General features: G+C 34.0%; 4 protein-coding genes across 5 annotated transcripts in view; 3 read left to right on the top strand and 1 right to left on the bottom strand.

The window, feature by feature from the left end:
* LOC106107679 (fibroblast growth factor receptor 3-like) overlaps window positions 1-10,250 on the top strand; it is a 69,547-nt gene extending 59,297 nt beyond the window's left edge. For both annotated transcript variants that reach the window (XM_013288649.1, XM_013288650.1), the window contains 6 exons: window positions 4,944-5,010; window positions 5,294-5,447; window positions 5,765-6,013; window positions 6,369-6,564; window positions 8,719-8,930; window positions 9,799-10,250. In XM_013288649.1, the coding sequence (XP_013144103.1) occupies window positions 4,944-5,010; window positions 5,294-5,447; window positions 5,765-6,013; window positions 6,369-6,564; window positions 8,719-8,930; window positions 9,799-10,049 (1,129 nt within the window). In that variant the 3' untranslated portion in view covers window positions 10,050-10,250. The remainder of the gene's footprint in view (window positions 1-4,943; window positions 5,011-5,293; window positions 5,448-5,764; window positions 6,014-6,368; window positions 6,565-8,718; window positions 8,931-9,798) is intronic.
* A 259-nt stretch (window positions 10,251-10,509) lies between these two features.
* On the top strand, window positions 10,510-11,406 carry LOC106107526 (endoglucanase-like). The gene has a single exon (XM_013288401.1). The coding sequence runs from the start codon at window positions 10,879-10,881 to the stop codon at window positions 11,404-11,406; it is 528 nt and encodes a 175-aa protein (XP_013143855.1). The 5' UTR covers window positions 10,510-10,878.
* A 1,746-nt stretch (window positions 11,407-13,152) lies between these two features.
* Window positions 13,153-15,123, bottom strand: LOC106107556. Its single transcript, XM_013288432.1, has 2 exons — window positions 14,939-15,123; window positions 13,153-14,444 (listed from the first exon to the last, which is right to left on the bottom strand). Exons 1-2 carry the CDS (start codon window positions 15,081-15,083, stop codon window positions 13,870-13,872), a joined length of 720 nt encoding a protein of 239 aa, XP_013143886.1. The 5' UTR covers window positions 15,084-15,123; the 3' UTR covers window positions 13,153-13,869.
* Window positions 15,124-18,879: 3,756 nt separating this feature from the next.
* LOC106107616 (BMP and activin membrane-bound inhibitor homolog) overlaps window positions 18,880-21,349 on the top strand; it is a 62,313-nt gene continuing 59,843 nt past the window's right edge. Inside the window, exon 1 of the mRNA XM_013288545.1 lies at window positions 18,880-19,265. Within this exon, the coding sequence (XP_013143999.1) occupies window positions 19,160-19,265 (106 nt within the window). The 5' untranslated portion in view covers window positions 18,880-19,159. The remainder of the gene's footprint in view (window positions 19,266-21,349) is intronic.

Below are 21,349 nucleotides of genomic sequence, written 5' to 3'. Positions count from 1 at the left end.
AAAAAAAAATTAAAAAAAAAAAAAAAAAATATACCGTCGAATTGAATACCTCCTTCTTTTGGGAAGTCGGTCAAAAATATATGATAATTGTATTTACAATCGTACAATAAATACCATAACTTTATACTTTATTCGTTGTTATCGCATTAAAATATTAGTATATATATATTTTATTTAAAACTAGCTGTTCGCGTGCGGCTTCTTCCGCATGAAATTATGAAAATTTTATTCCATTGTTTACATTTGTCAAATTATCAATAGCAAATGTCAAACTGACATGACATGACAAACCTTGGCAATCTTGTTTCCTTAATGTTGGCAGCAACTTATGGTCTCTTTCCCACATTAGGGATTTTATTCAAAATATTTACCCCTAAGTTTATTGCCATGAAAATATATAGCCTAAAGCGTGACGTAAATGTAGGGCTTTTTATTAAGAAAAGAGTTATTCAAAAATATGCTGTAATAGCTGACATCTTAGGCAACAAAGAAGTGTGTGTTTACGCTTTATTATAATAGTATAGATATAAATAGTATAGATGTGTTGTCAATGTAAATACAGTCGAATGACGGGATTGGAATCCACGAAATAAATTAGAAATAGAACATACACTAAGGTGCTGCTTACGTTACCGTTAAATTTCTCTTAGAGCCCACGGACACCTTTGACTAACGCCCAACTGTTTAGTCTAGCTTTGATTACTATGACCTTATATGGAGGTGCACACACTAATCAACTAGTTGTGCAAATAAACAATTGAATTGGCTGCGAAACAATCGACAATCGCACAACTGTTGTGCGATAGTTTAGTCAGATGTGTGCGCCCGCTCTAAGTGTAAGTATGCGATTATGTTGTAACCTTTCGATCAACATAGTATAGCATCAAAAAATATTACATTTTCGAAACTTGACAAATATCTCAATCATTCAGGCCTAATTTAACTCCCTTTCTCTTTACCACCATTCTCTTATAAAGAGGGGTTGGGAAGAGGTAGTGGATTTGACAGTGGAGGAGATGCGTAGGAAGGGAAAATATCCTCTTTATGTGCGTCTCCTCCTGCGTCGTATAAGGGTAGGCAACGCATCTGCAATTGCGGATGTCTATGGGCAGCGGTCGCTTCGCCATTTTGGCGGCTTCAGGTGGTCGCTTGCTCGTTTGCCACCTTATGTTATAAAAATAAAATCAAGTAACAGCAATCTTCCACCTTTTATCACCCAAGTCATCTGAAGTGAGAGGTTAAGTCACTCATTCATTTATAACGTTAAGCAACTTAATTAAGTTATCATGTTGGTCATCGTTATACAACAAATGTAATTTCATAAGTCTTCATAGTTTTTATCTTGTAATTTATATCTATACTATTATAATAAAGCGTAAACACACACTTCTTTGTTGCCTAAGATGTCAGCAATTACAGCATATTTCTGAATAATTCTTTCTTTAATTAAAAGCCCTACACTTACGTCACGCTTTAGGCTATAAATTATCAGGCCATTAAACTTAGGGGGTAAATATTTTGGATAAAAACCCTAATGTGGGAAATAGACCATAAGTTGCTACCAACATCAAGGAACCAAGACATGTCATGTCATTTTGACATTTGCTATTGATAAACAATAAAATAAAATTTTCACAACTTTATGCGGTTGAAGCCGCACGGGAACAGCTAGTGTTTTATAAACCCAAATGTCTATTGTACTTAATTATTACTTAAAATGTTCGTATGCAAAGAAGTGACGTCATGGGACGTTTTGGGGGGAAATGAAAGAGTTGTTTTTCTTTACGTGTTTTTTTATTGAAATAATGAGTATTATATTTTATACTATTTTTTTTTCGTGTTCATACATGGTTTATCTACAAAATAAAGGCTATTCCAAAAATTAGGAAACATCCCCATTACTTAACATTACATTTGTACGGTGACATTTCATGTCACTGTTCGTCACCAATCGATTGTTTATATGGTCAGTTTTTAAATTTACAAGACTAGTTTTAAATCAAAAATGAATACATCAGACGGTAAATAACAAAAATAACTTGTAGCATAATTTATCACCATTATTACCTTTCTACGGTAATACGCAATACATCGGAAATAATCTCATATTTAGGGTAACATGGCACGTTCAACTGGAAGTATAATACAATTCAAACTTTATGAGAGCTCGGAATTAGCTACCAACCCACTAAGACAGGAAGCTGATGATTTTTTTAACCTTATATTGAAAAGTAAAAAATGTTGACTCTTTTATGTTATTTTCTATTTTACAAGTAATACAAAATTTACTTAGTTTCATTTTTTTCCTATTTTGTAAAAGACTAGTAACGCCATCTATTAGTGGAGAAATACACTTATCTTTATTGAGATAACCAATGACTTAAAATAGTGTTGTGCGATGCGTGAATGCGAATAGTAATAAAGTTTGGATAGAATTGTATTCAAGGAATGATTAATGACCGGCTGAGAGACGTTGCAGATTCGAATCTGATACCTTTAGTGTAGTTAACGATCCCAGAAGCGTGGGTGTAATATGTCATAATTATACTGTAGGCGTTGAAATGCAAACTTTATAAAACATATTCTTATTGTTACCACTATATTTATATAGTATTTTATTAGAGAGAGATGGATTGCGTGAAAGATGATATGATCAAAAAGGGAGTGAAGACAGATGACGTATGATAGTTATGTGGAGGACAAAAACCTCCTGCGCCACTACGGGAGTAGGATAAGGAGGAACATGACTTATTTAGTATTTTAATTTTCCTAAATAATGGAAAGAAAATACAACGTTTTGCTAGACAGGTATTCGTAAAATTAAAATGCAGTCGTTTATGTAATTTGTTAAAAATAAACAAAAGTAAATCTAATTTCTTAATAGCTTAAATAAAACATTAATATTATAATTAGTATTTTAACTGTATCCCTTTTAGTTTGCGAAACAGCTGCTTTTTCGAAAATGTATCGCAAGTTTTATTTCCTAACATACAACAGTATTTCTTCATTGATATAAGATGCCACAGTTATTAGGAATAAGGCCAAAACTAATGCGTTCTAACAATAGTTGACGTTAACCAATAATCGACATCTGATTTTCAACTTTCCTAAATCTACATACCCACAAGTTATATTGAACCCTAACACGTTGGATTACAGTTTAATTTTACTTGATAATTATCTTAACATTGAAAATATAATCGGTCTGTGCTTGTAGCAGTATGGTACGGTTTGCGTAAACGTTACATCACTAGCAGTGCTAGTTTTGACCCTTGACATGTGACGTAGTAACGTCTTAACACGTGCGTTTAACATAACATTGTATTTCGACTGCAAATCTGTTCAACAAACGGGTTGTCATCCTTGTTTTTTTTTAAACAAATAGACAAAGACGGCAATATTGTATTCAATCCTGGTTTTAGTACTACGAAGTCCTCTTTTATACCATGTTTAGGTTATGTTTAGGTTATAAGTGTTAAGTAAGAGTGATTTGCAGACCTGGGCGCCCTGGGCGGTCGCCCTACTATTACCACAGCACAGTTGTGTCAATATTTCTACTATTACGTCATTTAAATATGAACAATCGCATTTTTAATTACTGTGAATAAACAATCTAAAACAATGTAATAATATGGAAGATTCTAACGACTTAAATAACAACTTCCCAGTTAATTAGACGGCTAAACGAAGATAATCATTGTTTTATTTCCCTACTCATTATTACGTCAGTTAACATTTCCTGAATCTGCACAGAATAGACATTTTCGTATACAAAATTGAATGAAAAATTTACGTACTGTACTTTTTCTTAAATGCAATTTTCTAAACTGCCAATAACTTAATGGGTAAAGGTAATATGCGAGTCGTAGGTTAGAATTCCGACATTAATTTTTAGTTAGATATTTCCTAGCACAAACCTAGAGCTTATAAGCTTAGAAGGTTCTGCTAAATTTTTTAATAACTGTAAAAAAAATAAAGTGCTCATGGGCGTCGCTGGCAGATAGCTTTGCTTAGTAGATAATCTTTTTTTTTTCTTTAAGGGGATTTTTTTGACATGTGGAACATTTTAATGACTAAGATAAGATAAGCCTTTATTCTCTGACATTTTTTTATACATAGATTTAACTCTTAATATATGATATACAGAAAAATAAAAACTATTGAACCTAAAGAAAATAAAAAATAAAATATTTTAATGAACAACTTTCAAATCGGTTTTTGAGTTATCTGTGTGTCTGGTTGCATACACTTTAGTGTTTTGTTTTAATTCGTGCAGCACATAGTTGTCGGGGCTTTAGTTTTTAGACATTTAAAAAAGACATTATAACAACTAAATGATCTATTTATATAGACGGATCAAATACATATTGCTTATATTTGAAACTCGATACAAGTGGATCTCTGCCACTGAACCTTCGTCTAATAAACATTAGTAGAACTTGTTATACTTTCATTTCCAAATTACGTTCGGAATTTGCAGAATATCTCAAATCGGTGTCGAGTTTGGGATTTGATTAATTTTATTTTTATTATATATTCATTGAACTTGTGATCGGAAATGAAACATATTTCCATAGAGATGACATATTAGGAATATTGCTTAATGTAAGGAAACTACTTTATATTATAATTTGAATATTAAATGAAAGCTTGTGTCGTTTACATAAGGATATTTCAATAATTTACAAGAGATAAAATGTATCTTTATGACAAAAAGGTGAAATTGAATTGGGTTTGTTAGCAGTTGTGTTGATAAAATTTATTGTAAACTGGCTGCTGCTCGCGACTTTGTTCCCGTGAAATTAAAAAATAATAAAAGATACAAATCTTTTCTCTTTATAATATTAGTATAGAAAAATCTAACTAAGATTGTGTACAAATGTACACAATATATGCAATCTTAAAACATTATTAATAAAATATATCATTTACTTTGTCTCCAGAACAAACGAGGTTCAGTCAAGAGGACAAATGGAAAACAGCCCACTCTATGTCCACAAACATTTTGAGGTTAGAATTTACATTTAAGTATTTTAAATTAGGAATAAATAAAAAAGAAGAAATTAATTTGAAGAAGGTAGAACGCCTATCTAACGAACCGCATAATTACAATTCAATTTGAAGCCCGTATTATGCCCCAAATTGCCTATACGTTTATTTCTTATATGAATTTTATTACAAATTTTCTGCAAATCCATGAATTTGGAGAATCTTAATATAATCTTAGGTGCGTACAGAATACGGATCCAGTTTACACTAATCATTCAATCCATGCAGTAACTGTTATTTCTAGACAACAGGAGAAGGCACAGACAAATGGGAGGTGGCGCGGACACGTGTCCACCTAGGCGCGCTCATAGGCAGCGGCGCGTTCGGACACGTGCATCTCGCGGAGCTCGACATGCCCGGCGGAGAGACCACTACGGTCGCCGCTAAAATGCTCTCAGGTACTTACAGATATTAAAAAATTAGACCTTACAGGGTTGTTACTAAAGGAAATGACGCCAAGTTCGAACTACGCAAGTAATTTTGACGAGCTTCTAATAGAATAGATTTTTGTTATTCTGACACGTACAATTCCTAAACTAACTGTGCTCGGAACTAAATGAAAACTAGCCTGGTCTTCGGTGGTCACGACTCAGTCTTAATTTCTTTTACTAAAACTATACCATACTAAGGTACTCAAACGGTATGGTAGTTGGTTTAGTGTTACGATACAGACATTTTAAAGAATTTTTTTTTTATAACACATTTACTTCGACAGATAACGCAAATGAGGAAGAAATGCAAGATTTCCTCAGAGAGATAGTGATGTTAAAACACGTTGGTTGCCACCGGAATGTAATCAGATTGGTCGGCTGTTGCACTACTAAGGCGCCGCTGATAGCGTTACTAGAACACGCGCCGAGAGGGGACCTACTATCTCTTCTGCGTGCGGCCAGAGGTAGAAGGAAGTTGGATATACAACGCTCCAAGAGGAATGCCGATGTTGACAGACATTGTGAAGAAGAATGTTAGTTATTGTTTATAAATCAAAACCTCCTGTAATTTAATTATCGCAATATTTCATTGAAAAGTTTTTGCTATACGTATTTTGCTAGGGATTTTAACAATAGACATGATGTATAAAATATATTTAAGTACGTTTCTTTTTAATTCTCAAAATATTTCAGCAAGATGAAAAATATTACATTTTAGTACATCCGTAACTTTTAACGAGAGAAATCATTCATTGTTTCGCATTCTAATTAATGAAGTTAAGTAAATATTCAACTTGATTTCGTAACTTTTTAAAAGTTTGGTTGTTTTTTTTTAATAAAGACACTTTTAGGTTATCCATTGATCACTTTCTCTGTTATCTATTATAGCAGAGTACACAAACCTCAGCGACTCGGACCCGGCGTTGTACGATGACAAATTATACAGAGCTGATGTGAACCCCAGAGTAAAGGACCATTATGTGGCTGAACCTGCTTTACACTTGGACAGTGGCACCATGCGGGAATACGCGTTACAGGTGGCGCTGGGTATGAGACATCTGGAAGAGAGGGGGATCACGCATCGGTAAGTGTACTTTCTATACGATTGTTGACTAATTCTAGTATGTTTCTAGTACAAAAATGATTTAAAATACCGTATTGTTATCTCAGATTTTATTAAGAGAGTGAGTGGGATAACAAAACAGCCAACGTTCTTCATTAGATACTAATTTAGGTAATCTTAATTTGCTTATCTTAACTTTAATGTCAAGGCACAGTTTAACTAGAGTTTGCTCTTAAAACAAAGCGCTATTATTGAAAAGATTTGTAATATAACTACTTAACGTTCTTACCGTTAAAAGCGTTAGTTATAATGGGAATAAAACAACAAACAAACTCAAACAAGATCGTGTAAATACAAGCCGATTGCGGCATATTTTTCTTATTGAGCAAACTTTAGCCTCGAGGGCCTCTCGAGGTCGAGGTACCGGGAATTTTGTGAAATATTCCACGAACCCCCGTTGAGGGGGCACCTCCCAGGCATCCCCCGCCCTTTAGTCCCTTAGCAACCCCCGGCCGAGCCCCGGTGAGATTTAATTCGGTAACAAGCATGTCCTCGCAAACCCTCTGATTATACTATAGATGATACAAGATGTTTGTAATTCGATCTCCTACAATTTTATTCAGGCTTCACGCTCTTTGAAGCTAACAAAATTATACACATGTTTTATTATATTCATGTTTAATTTACTTCTTGTCAAATGTCACAGATCGAATAAGGTAGGCGGTAAAGAATTTTTTTTCTTTTTTTCCTCATTAACGAAATAATTTGCTATTGCGATTGCGATTTTGCTACACTTTTAAAACTAGATAATGCAAAACAATATAATACTAATGAAATATTAAATAGAAAACTATTTGCGCGTTATTATAATATAAAATTGACTTTGCGTTAGTGTTAATAATTTATGTACGTCTCACGGTCCCTTTTCATGAATTATCCTCATAGCATCAAATGTAATACAAACAAAATACAAAATTTACATAATATCCTCGATGTTTGGATACAATAAGCTTACACGCGCCGCGTATCGATGGCTGACGAGGTCATGAGACTCAGGATTTGCTTTAATCTATTGAAAATATCCCTCTAACGAGGGTAAATCTGACTGAGATCAGTTTCATTCAAAAAGATTTTGTAGCAATCTATAAAAATCACTCGTCTTTTGATTTTTTTATTAGATTTACCCTGTATTAAATTATTACGTAAATGTAGAGCTTTTTTATTACCTAACCTATAAATTGTGTAGTAAAATTTAAAATTAAAATGAATAAGTGCGGTTTAAATAGGTGTAAATTATACAACTAGTAGAAAACTTTTTAATTAATAACAGACCGACCTAGATAGTTTATTAAAAAAAAAATCAAATGATTAATAGGTAGAAGAAAATAAAAATACGCCTGCAGAAAATTTTGAGCAATTCTTCATTTTCACACAATCACTCTTACAACTTTAGTAACCTATGTAAATAAAAAATAAAGTCAAAAGCAGTAGGTATCTTGTCAAGGGACGAAACAATATTAAACTTTTAAGTGGAAAAAGGTTATTGACGTCACTCACGTCGCATAGCAACGGTTGTCAAGGCGGACTTGCCCTAACCCGCAAAGAAAATCCGCAAAAAGGTTTTCAAACTGCAATATTCTTACTATAGTAAATGTTATTATGTTTTCGGATACGTATCTGAGATGTTCGTAATCGAATTAATATATTTAAACAAGACATTTCCTGTTACATTATAATTAACTTTGATTATATTAAGACAGATTTTAAATCTTACTAATATTATAAAAAGCGAAAGTTTAGATGGATGGATGGGTGGATGTTAGAGTTTGTAGCCTAAACGGCTAAACGGATCTCGATGAAATTTGGCATAGATGTAGAGTATAGTCACGCGAACGGAGTTGCGGGCGAAAGCTAGTAACACCATATTAGCAAACTATGAAGTATGTATAATACCCATTATTAATGACAGTTAATTATCATCAAGCCGCATTTAAGTCTGAACTAAATAAACGCTGTTATTTCAAAGCAAAGACTTACCCATTACAGATCAGTGATAAGACCTCTTACAAATTAACCGACAAAATATCGAAATGTTACATATATAATGTTACAATAACAAAACGCCATCTTGCGTTGAAAACTGACAATGATATGGTTTTATTTGCATTATTTCAGAGATCTCGCAGCTCGGAACATTCTAGTGGACAGCGCGGGTACGCTCAAAGTAGCTGACTTTGGACTATCACGGTCCGGGGTATACGTGCACACGAGAGCTCGGCCCGTGCCGCTCCGCTGGCTAGCCCCAGAGGCCATCTTCCACGCACATTACTGCAGCGCGAGTGACGTCTGGGCATTTGCTGTGTTACTGTGGGAGATCGCCACGTTAGGTAAGGATATGTAGTTAAAATATTAATTATATTCGATGCGGCCAATATAATGACTAGGGCAATTGGAAGTCAAATCCTCGACTAATTTTTTTACTTTAGATATACATTATTGTCTTTTTCTGTGTGGTCTAGTGTTCGGAGATCTGCCGCTCATAAAATCGATCGTTATTTGTTTTAACTATATTTAATTTACTAATTAGTGAATTTGTCTAACTGATTGTTTACCTATAAAGTGATAACGAGTTAACTATGTTTAAATTGTAAATACAATGTAATAAGTTAGTAAATAATCCTAATATTCTGAACGATTATGAATGACATTCATTCAGATGTTTTAATCACTTCGTCTTAATTGATGAACATTAAATAGTTATTTATCAAAATGTACAATCAGAAAAACTGGCGGTGTTCCACCTCAAAAGCTACAATCGTTTGAACATTTCCAAACGAGACGCAGCACAGACGAACGAATACAGCGCAGCTTATAATTGTGTCTGTATGAAGAAAAGTCGGCTAGTTTCTTTGAATTATGATCACTACGTTTGCACTCACTGCTATCTAGTTAGTTATTTGTAGAAGCGGAGTTTGTCTCGTTGCAATGTACAAGGATTTTTTTCCTGAAGTGGTACATAGCGGATGTCCGCGACTGTACATAAAGTTACATTAAATTAGGCTAAGATTAGGTACCGTTATAACAAATATAAATATGATAGTACATGTATGGAAACAAACAATATTTAAATTGAATGACAAGAAACATGAAAAGCAAACATTTATTCAATACACTTCACCATAGACACCTAAGATATCAAGATAGTGGAAAGTAGTAGATAATCAACAAGACTTAAATTTCTTTTGGTTATTCCAGGAGGTTTCCCATACGCGGAGCTGAGCAATCATCAAGTACCAACATATCTAACAGGAGGTGGTCGATTACCTCGGCCTGCGCGCGCCTCCTCACGGTTATACGAGCTGATGACCGACTGCTGGGCGGACATACCCACCGACCGTCCGACATTCGCCGTCATTGTAGACAAACTAACTGGCCAGAAACAATTATATGTAGATTTAGACGCTTTCCCCACATCTGAAGATCACCTTACCACACTCAGTGATTGAATGATAGAACGATCGGTCACCCATTAGTCTGGGCGACTGGCAATCTAACTCACAAATCTGAGTGAATGACTCAGACTGTCACCAACCGAGTGACTGAGCAACTCTAAAACAAGTGAAGCTACAGTGCACTACGGTGACCAAAAAAAAGACTGATTCTTTGTTGTTGTTATTTACCCCATCGCATTAAATGTATTTATATTTTGTTTGTGTTTTAATTAATAAGTGACGATATTATTGACAGTAATACCTCTAAACTAGTTTTAGGTTATAGGTTTCTATTTGACGTAATGTGATTTTTTCTATAGATATCCTAGTCGTCACCAGGCACTTTTTATTATTTATCTTTTGACATGTTACATATTACATAAGTTAGTTAAAAATATGACTTTCATTACTTACTGCCACTTGTATTCACAACAATTTGATTTTAAAATCAATTAAAACAGTGTCCAAGCGAAAGGTAATGAATTATGTTAGTATTATTAATGAGTTGCATACATTATTCATGTGTAGAAAGCCACGGTTAATTTCATTGGTAGATTTATTTAACCGATATCAGTAAGCAGAACGTTTTTCCGCTTCCCCATTGAGACACGCGTTGCAAAATGAAGACGACAAAACGCTGTCATTGCGACTTTAAAACGTTTACATGAAAGGATAAAAGTAAGAGACAAATCTGCAACATTTTTTTTAAATATGAACACTAAAGTTTTATTTAAATGATTATTATTTTCCAGTGAATTCAAATACTCAATTCAGAGTATTCCTGTTAATTATTTCCACTGTTAATACTAAGGTTAACGCATACCATCCAGATAATGACCCTCTAATGTTCATTGCCAATCCAGTAGAGGCCAATATGCCGGGACATTGGATTCCTTTAAGCATACTCAAAGTTATGTTAGAAGGGACAACAAAGATGGTAACTCAAAAGGATAAGCTGTCAGATTATGTAACAGACACACCTCGCCCGACTAAAAAGATCGAAGTAGTTACAAAGGCAGAAGTAACTAGTGAGATCACCGCAGCACCGACTGAGGCACCTACAGATCCTCCTTCTGAAGCACCCACTGAAGTAACTACAGACGCGCAGACTGAAGCACCTACAGAAGTGCCGACTGAAGCGCCAACTGAAGCACCAACTGAAGCACCAACTGAAGCGCCAACAGAAGCGCCAACTGAAGCGCAAACAGAAGCACCTACCGAAGCGCCTACCGAAGTACCTACTGAAGCGCCTACCGAAGCACCTACCGAAGCGCCTACCGAGGCACCTACAGAAGCTCCAACTGAACCACCGACAGAGCGTAAGAAGCCTGTTCGCAAAAAACCTAGAGATGATCACGAAAATCTATCTTAGATATCGTTAATATTATGCATGGTTAAAAATAAAGATATTTGTTATTTATTATTGCTTTATTTGCTAAATTCTGATACCATTTTACCTATTACAATTCCCTCCATACTTGTACATTAAAAGAATTCAGAGCATTGTCAAAATTTATATAACTACTAATATTATATCAATTATGTTTTGAACGATGGGACAGCGATAACAATCTCGTAAATAATCTATTCAAAGTGTCCTTACTCCTGAATCTTTGGTCCTTATCGAAAATCGATGCCCAAAATATAGCTTTTATTCGATCTTATGTTTAAAGAAACCAATTATTGGACACAAAAGTTTAATATCATCTGCTATGATTATAACATAGTCAACAAGGTAAAGTAATTAAAAACGATGGAGCCAATTTTACAGTAACTATAAACAATTTTAATTAAAATTTGACTTTCCATCTAGACGTTTCATCTTAATTTAAAAACCACGGTCAATTTCCTACAATAATAGATTTAGTTAAAAACTAAGCATTTTAAAGTAAAAGATATAGAATAATACGTAATGCAAGTGAATACTACAGTGAAATAGAAACATGAGAAAGATAAAATTTTATACTTTATTAAAAAATAAAGCAAACAAAGTGAGTGGAACAATAATCGAAATGTAATTTTAAAATGATTCTCATTAAAGTTTACAATAAAACTTTTCCCTTTGTTACAGTGTTGCCTAATGTAATCATCAGAGCAATAACAGTCTTAACATGCGGACTTACGTCCCATATTTCAATGTCATCCTCTCGAGAGGACCCACTGGTGTTTATCGCGAACCCCGTGGAGGCCATGATGCCTGGACACTGGATACCGGCAAGCGTCATCAAGGCAATATTGGGAGGGACAGAGACCACAAAGGCAATTGTACAATTACGGAAAACCATCACTCGTAAACTAACAACTACTACTACAACTACCACAACTACCACAACTCCAACTCCAACAACAACAACAACGCCTGAACCTACTACAACAGAAGCGATGACAACTTCACTCCCACCAACAACTACCACAACTACTACGACCGCACCACCCCCCACTCATGCTCCGACAACAACTCCAGAATTAACAACTACAACTATGCCGACGACAACAACTACCACGCCAACAACTACTACGCCAACAACTACCACGCCAACAACTACTACGCCAACAACGACCACGCCTACAACTACTACGCCAACAACGACCACACCAACAACTACAACGCCAACAACAACGACAACAACGCCAACAACAACTACGACGCCGACGACTACAACGCCTACGACAACCACTCCAACGACGACTACACCTACCACAACAACTACGACAACAACAACCACAACAACCATCACCACCACCACAACAACAACTCCAAAACCGAGACCCAATCGTAAACCGAAACGAGTCACTGATGGTCATGACAATTTAACATAAATTACAAAAATGTTATTAACAATATTGTAAGTAAAATCTATGCCTAATAAAAATTATACTTTTTAAGATAATAATAAGAACTATTTTAAAGATTTGATGGTCTATAGTCAATTGTATTTTTTTAACCCTAAAGTTTTACTTTCCTTATGTAACCATTTACTACACTAGCCATACACGAATGTGTAAAAGCTTCAAAAATAGTTTACATAATTTTAATTCGTAGGCCCAATTATATTGCTCCAAGTTCAATTATTATAATAGTATTATTCAGTTATCAGGTTTACCAAAAATACACAAGTACAAAAGTTAACATTTTTATTCTAATTAACAACAAAATAATTATTACAGTGCCCGTTGCCAGATAAGACGAGCGTACATGTTTCAACAGGATTCAACTTGCTCGTGTTATGACTCTATTCACGTCGACAATCGAATTTCAAAAAATTACCGATGCACAATTTGAAACGTCATTCCAGTCCAAATTCATTAATCTACAAATAGTCCAAGGAAGGATCCAGGGGGGTTGTCATGAACCACCACTATGTGATCCCGCGCGTGGCGCTAAAGCTGGATCCGCCCTTAAAACAGCCAGGTTATAAGACATAGTGTTTTGTGGCTCCATCTTACCAATGACGGTCTAATAGATAGATAATTAATTGTCATTAACAGTAAAAGCATAACACCGAACGCACACATTAAGCTAAGCTATGGTACAACTGTTGTACGATTGTCGATTGTTTCGCAGCTAAAATCTTGTATGCCTCGTGTGTTACCTCCATATAAGGTCATAGAAATCGAAACGAGACTAAACAGTTATGCGATAGTTTAGTTTTAGGTGTTCGCACGTTCTTACACAGCAAAAGCTGAATTTTCCATTCAAGGAGTGATCTATTTGTGTTTAAATTCCATTAAAACTTTGACATCAGATTCTTAACGAAGCTTAAGATCCAAATTGTTTATAGTTTCTGGAATCATTTATTTTTAATGGCATAACCTCCTGTATGTTAGTTACCTGCTAGGATGCATTTGAATTATTTGATATATGTTCCGATTTTAATATTACAGCACAAGTAGATGTGTTTGCAGATACTGTCAATATGTTATCTATTAATTCAATCACTTGTCGTTTAAAAGTTCTTATTTGTGTTGGTGTCATACAATCTAAATCTGGAAGCAGACTTAATAAAAACATCTTATTTGCGTTATTAATTGACTCCTCGCTATCCTTGGTGTTTTTTGATTTCATAAATTCATTCAATAATTCATCAGTTTCGCTTATTTTTCTCTTTTTACTTCTGTAGTTGTGGTTAGAGGAATCAGATGAACTACGCCGAGTTAAATCGGACAGTGGACTTTTACGTTCAGGCGACGATGTAGAAGACAATGGGTTGTGTGTTTCCTTTTCCTCATCGCTTTGATCTGAATCAAATGCAATAGACGGAGTTCCAGCTACTTTAGTAAATGGTAAAATAAACTTCATAGCATCTGATAAATAGTATTTCTTCTTTTGTGATGATCCATGAGGTTGGGGTTTTAAGTTTCGTACGAAAACTGAACGGAGATTTTTCCATCTCTCTTTCGCCTGCAATGCTGAATGAAGAAAAAAATGTAAACCCTTTTTATTCCGATATTTTTTAACTATATTTTGCTCGAGACGTTGGTACAGAATCAAAAATACATGGCAACACCGGATAACAATCAATTGAAAATGATAGCGCAATATTTATAATTTTCTATGGAATTTGTAATTTTTAGAGGCCCTAGACTGTATTGCATAACTTTAATTGCAAGTCATATTATTCAATAAATAGTATATGCGCAAACAATGAAGGGAAAACAAGAAGCTCCAATAGGTGGCGCCAGTATCAAGTGACTTCTGTCATCTGTCAAATTTTTACACTTCATTATCGTTAAGAATTGAAACGAATTAGGGCCCTCGCACATAACTGGAATCCTCGCCTAAAAGACGGTTCCGCCTCGCGATCGTGGAATATATTTCCAGTCCATTTATACTGCATACATCAGCCTACCAGTGAAAGTCACGTTAAAATCTGTCCAACCGTTACACACAAAACAACACTAACCTGTTAAATTAACAACTTTTCCTACGGTTTCCCATGCTTTTTCTGTTACATCCTTTTTAGAATATTCCTTAAGTGAATAATTATATAAACAAGGATATTTCTTTACTTCAGCAACAAACTTAATATTCAATAATTGTTCCGACATTTTGAAAATCAAGACAACATTTGTAGCGACGATCTTGTCAAACGGGTAGCGAACGATTGGCGTGACGTCGACGACGAGGGAACAAAATGTCGGCGACGCGTGCCCGTGAAAATACTGTGTGTGAGTGAGACAACAGTATGTACTAGTAAGGGATGGAAATGACATTATACGACTAATTACGAAAGCAGAAACATGGTGAACAAATTTGTCTTTTTGAGTTACTCCGTGATTTGGTCGAATAGTAGCACTACAGCAGAATAAGGTTACGCAAGAAATAACTAAACAACTATGGTTTTAGGAACTTGAGCATCATATATGAACTAAAACACATTTCTACATTTTATTTGTTTACATTTGTCATTGATATAATTACTGCAAAGATCTGTATTGCGGTGAACAGATTTTTTTCACCATTTATCAACTACTAGCAAAAAGCGTTGCTTTCAGAGGGCGCAGGAAACTTTACAGTGTAATTATAAAACATAATTCTATAAATTACATCTTTTTAATTGTTAATATAGGTCATTTTACATATCTCATTGATTTTGTAAATTTTTAACAGATGGCGCTACAAATTGTATAAAGTTGGAATACAATGAAATATTCTATTCTACATTTTTGGTATAAAATAAAATTAGTTATTACGATAGTTAAAATCTGGAAAATATGACAGTACTGTGCCAAATCTCAAACGTTGAATAACGCAGTACACAACAGTAAATATAGTACGATAAGGCCAAATCTAACTAATATTATAAATGCGAAAGTTTAGATGGATGGATGTTTGTTAGAGTTTGTAGCCTAAACGGCTGAACGGATTCGGATGAAATTTGGCGTAGATGTAGAGTATGGAAGAACACATAGGCTACTTACTTTTGTTTTTTTAAACCACGCGGACGGAGTCGTGGGCATCAGCTAGTAGTAGTATAAAAGTAAGTTCTTTTTTGATTATTTCAAAACTGGCCTAATATCAATCATAAAAAAACTTTAAAATGCCATCTCTTTGCTCATAGACTAAAATCAAGGGTAAAAGATTTGAGTATTCTTTACTGGTCTTTATCTAACGTCGAGACCGTAATTAAGGCGATGGCGTCGTTGTTATCTAAAGACAATAAGCAGTCGGCAGTCGAAAGCGCTGCACAGCCACCGACAAATCCCTAAAAGCATTGTTTGTTTAGCGGCTTTTTTTCACCTTATCTGACTCTCAGATCCACGATAACAAACCTGTTGAGTCAGGCGCCGCTAGGGTTCAGTCCACGAAACCAGCGATTTTCCATTTAATATTATAAGTTGGGCCCTCCTTACTTTGATGTACCGAATTTCGTACCTCACTGCTGTCGCGAAGTGGTCACCTTAGTATACATATCTGCACTAAGGTACTGTTTAAATAACCATTAATTGATGAACGCCAGAAAACTTAGGACAGAGTTCCTTCATTTATTGCATTTAAAAATATATATTATAGTTACCACTAGGTGGTGGAATTGTGTAAAATGTCAAAAAAAATTTAAACCATGAGATTGCTTTCATGTATCTTTCTGTATTCCTATTCCTCAATATGTTTAATTTATTTAGCTATCGTTCATGGTAATATGAGCAATAAATGCCCGCTAGTTTCGTGGCCTCTCTTAAAAATCCTCTTCATTCGTGGAATTTCTCCCGTATAATTACCTTTACAATGAGAAATTTTAAAAATTCCTTTGTTTTCGTCTTCAATATTGTCTTCAAGTTGAAATAGTTGATAAAAGCTGTCTGAGTATTTTTACGCCATTCTTTTAGCGTTTGTTCTCTTGCAGGTAAATTATTACGAGTTTGACTTATTTTTTTTATTGTTTTATGACGTACTTACCCTTAATTGATGTTCACAACTCTACTTTATATTTAAAATACGGCTTATTTTAGAAATAAGCCGTACTTTAAATGATATAATAACTTGAACTGACTTCTTAATATAATAAATACGAAGACACAAATGGATTTATGGATGTTTGTTGGACTTTGCCGCTTAAACGGATAAAAGGCACAGAAACACAGATATAGAACATAGAGAGAACACATAGGCCAATTACGCTTATTTTTTCAATTCCACGCGAACGGAGTTACGGGCGAAAGCTAGTGTGTCATTAAAGCTAGAACTTAAATTAAAATACATACTAAAACTTTAATAAACACTATTATGGAGTAATTATTAATATTAAATTAACATTTTTTTACTCTCAATGCCATATGGCATATTTTCTCATTAAATAACTTTCTACAACAAACATCGCTGTGTTTGTAAGGTTAGCAACCGAGCAAAATGAAGAGTCATTATAGGTTATTAATATACAAGGGCCAGTCGGGATGAGGGCCGGCCCTTGGATTGAACGCATTCCGGCCCTAACAAAGCCCCTTGTTGCACGCTGCCGTATACTCTCTTTGTTTTTTACAAAGCCCTGTCAGCGTTAGGTTAATAACGCACTAGCGCCCAGAATTACGAATCTGAACTAAATTGTAATAGTCATCGTTTTAAATGTGTTTTAACTAATTTGTTTAACGTAAATTCCAGCTATATTAATTACTATTAAATTTTAGCAATGCATAAAAATTACGAAATGGATTAAAAAGCCCAAAATTCAGTAGATACTTGAAATCTGCTTATTACCTATGTTTTTAAAATGTGTAACTAATAATTTTTATAATAGTCGATAGTGCATACGTAACCTAACACTAAGTAGCGATTGAAACGAATGCGCCGTTCGATTTTTAAATGAGAGCCTTTCGTCATCATTCTCGTTTTATTTCTTTTCTCTCGTTCACAAATAAAACATTTCTCTATTCCCGCGGTACATGTGCTCTTGTATGATGAAATGTTTATAGTTTAGTGTTGATAATGGTTTTAAATATATCGATATTGTTATTGTTAATAAATATGTTTAAACGAATTATGTTCTGGTATTCGAGGACATCCCTAATCGCCTAACATTTATGCGAATTTTTTAAATAATCATATAACCATTTTACGTTCAATACTTAAATAGTACCTAATACTTAGACAATTACTTATTGAAAAACACAATAAATGCTCCTACAAATTTTAATGAATGCATTCAAAACATATACATTCTTTTCATAGTTGTCAGGTAGACGGTATCCAAATAGATAACACTTGAAACTTGAAAGCAACAATTAACTACATGGCGCCCGAACTAAAATAGTTAAACGCCACCTCGAAGAAAGTTGCGGTACAAACTATCGTAAAAACAATAGAGGAGCGCGCTAAAATTATTCCGAAATGTTATTAAAATTTTGAATTACATTACTTGAACAGTTTATACAAAATTGTGACTTAAACCCTGGTGTTAACATACATTTTATCTTGTGTATATTGATTCGTAATTCCCAATGCTTCTTATCGTAGTGATGTTCTTAGGTTTATCGATAATTAGAAAAAGTTGAGAAAGGGTATACAAATTGAAAATTTCAATAAATAAATAATCAATTATGGTAAATACTTAAATCCGAATCTAAAACATTTAAGGAATAAACGAAAATAACATAGGTACAGTCATATTAATTTAATTAACAAAATTAGCTTAAAAACGACCTAGTATATCTGCAAACATATTTTTTAAATGTGTTTGTATTTAAAATGTATTTCATGATAAATAACTAAAGAAAAAACATTTTTCAAAAAGGAAATACACAAATTAGTCGATAAATTAAAAAGTAAATTCAAAAAGCGCATCACTATACAAAAACAGAAGTCATTCGCTTACTCGCTCTTCGCCACTGTTTCTATCTCACGTTGAATTCTAACAACCAATAGTTGAGTTATGTCACTCGAAGGAAGTGGTTGTGTTGCTTGATTCGTAACGCTTTAAACGCGTGTTCGTTTATTTATATTTTCATGGACACATTTACATTAACATTTTGTTTGTAATATGAATGAAATCTGACATTTAAAATTAATAGAATAATATTGTGCTTTAATTATAATTAAGTAATAAGTGATAACATTAGTGTTGTGATGACTTGAAACTAGTGATGAACTATTTTGTAAAGTTTATATTTTTAACAAGTTTTAATTGATTGAAATGGCGTTGGTTAATTTTAGTTTGTGTTTGGTGCTTATTTTGTACCAGCTTTCTGCCGCTTATAGCGATGAAACATCCTCGGAGTCAACAGATCTTGGTCTAATGGGTAAGTTAGTGAAATATTTACATACATCTAAAATCAAGCTATTAGAATTGTAAACAAAATTGTATTGTCCAATCCATAATGAGTGGATCCACCGGTTTTCTGAATTTGTTTATGATAATTAGATCTTCGTATATGTTAATCAAATATTAACTTCACTTCATTAGGAATTTATTTATGAGTTCATTGTGTTTTTGACTTTGATTTTTTGTCGCTCTATTGTTTGAAAATTAAATAAGACTTGAATTATTAGCGATCTTGTTTTTGAAACACTCCAGTTTTTTTTAACAATAACCGACTAGTTTATGCCACCGACTGATTGTAATTCCGCGCATTTTTAAATTTCCTAGAAAATTGTAGAGTCAGTAAATTGCAATTGCTTTTCTTATTCTTTTTGTATAAGTGATGTAAAAAATTGTAATACTCATTATTATAATTATTATTTTTTTTATCCTTAAGCAGCTTTGTATAAACGACAAGTTGATAAGATTTTTGTGGAATAAAATTCGTCTGTGTTATTGAGAAAGTTCAAAGTTTATCACAATCGGGCGCATATTTGGTAATGATTCTTTTTTTTTTCACGGCTCGATTACAGTCACTGGCGTGATAAGGTTATGCCAAAGTAACAAAGGTTATAGATTTTATTGTACACTTGAAATAAGATTTATTAGGACTTAGATGTATTTTGATAAAGTAGCGTTTTTCTGTTTCGAAAAACTGCTGAGTTTTATACACTGTACAATTTTAAGTAAGTTACTTATACTAAAAAAAACTATTTTTTTGTAATTTACCATAGTCGATAAATGGACATCTATAGTGTACATGTTGTTTTTTTTTCTACTTACCTCTGTAAATTGACAAACCATAAACAGGTATATTGTGACTATTTGATTGTCGCTGATGGTTGCTGTTGCGGTTCCGATGAAGAGTTTTCGTATTAATAATAGTAAAAAGTATAGTAGTATATTGCCGTCTCTTTCAGTCTTCTTGACAAACTCGAGATAACGATATTTTTCGACAGTTTAGTAAGACACTTGAGCACTGATTAAGATTAAATCGCCAATTAATGACTCACTATAATGTAATACGATATATTATTGCAATATTTTTATATAATCATACTATTATAAATGTGAAAGTTTAGATGGATGGATGTTTGTTAGAGTTTGTAGCCTAAACGGCTGAACAGATTTTGATGAAATTTGGCATAGACGTAGAGGATAGTCTGGAAGAACATATAGGCTACTCAGTTTAATTTTTTTAAATCCACGCGGACGGAGTCGCGGGTGAAATCTAGTTATTTACTAAAGCACTGCTCATTTAACTTCAGATGGGAAGTTTGGTTGTATACCTTCTAACGTAAGGTTATATACCATATAGGAGTAATTTTCAGACCCACGTGCCAACTTCTCAAGCATTAGTTTTTTGCGAAACCTAATGATGACTGGTAGACAGGTCGTGTATCGATCGATAGTATGATGTCACCGGCCAATCCATCGGTTATCATGATCGGATAAGCCGCCGCCGGCGCCGCCCTATCAGTTGGCAATGACGATCTCAATTGCACGGTTTCCATTGACGCACTTTCTCTCAACTCGTGTCCATTGAACTGAAAACAACGCATCGATAAATACCTTTTTGTTATCTATTACCAGCATTTTTTGGTAAATCCCATTGGAATTTGAGACAATTTCGTTTTACCTAATTTTAATTATAATTGTGAAATTATTAAATGTAGAAATAAATGTAACAAGAAATATTATTACCTTTTGTCAAAACCAAAGTCGGTGGGTATTCTTATCCCAGTATTAACAAAATGAGCACTTGATAGACGTAAAAAAATCGCATCGTTAACATTTAACGACCGCCATATTGTGTTTCCTGTGACGTCATAGTCTATGACACATTGGATTAACAATCTTAGCACATTTGTTGAAATCACTCACAGAATGTTCCAGAATAGCTCACATGTTAACCATACAAACTGTATTACTACGGACGGCGGATAGCGGTAAAAACATCGAAGATTTTTTTTCGTTATTAATTCATCTATAAGCAAACTTGTATTATAATTATTACGATGTCCG

The sequence above is a fragment of the Papilio polytes genome, unplaced genomic scaffold (assembly GCF_000836215.1).
Source record: "Papilio polytes unplaced genomic scaffold, Ppol_1.0 DF821956.1, whole genome shotgun sequence".
NCBI classification, from domain to species: Eukaryota; Metazoa; Arthropoda; class Insecta; order Lepidoptera; family Papilionidae; genus Papilio; species Papilio polytes.
The sequence above is the reverse complement of the archived record's forward strand: the minus strand, read 5'-3'. Positions and strand labels throughout refer to the sequence as shown.

Excerpts from the sequence above, each read along its gene's own strand:
- LOC106107526 (XM_013288401.1), top strand. The coding sequence starts at position 10,879 with ATGTTCATTGCCAATCCAGTAGAGGCCAATATGCCGGGACATTGGATT.
- LOC106107556 (XM_013288432.1), bottom strand. The coding sequence starts at position 15,083 with ATGTCGGAACAATTATTGAATATTAAGTTTGTTGCTGAAGTAAAGAAA. Across the intron at positions 14,445-14,938 it reads AAAAGTTGTTAATTTAACAG|CATTGCAGGCGAAAGAGAGA; the intron begins GTTAGTGTTGTT and ends TTCTTCATTCAG.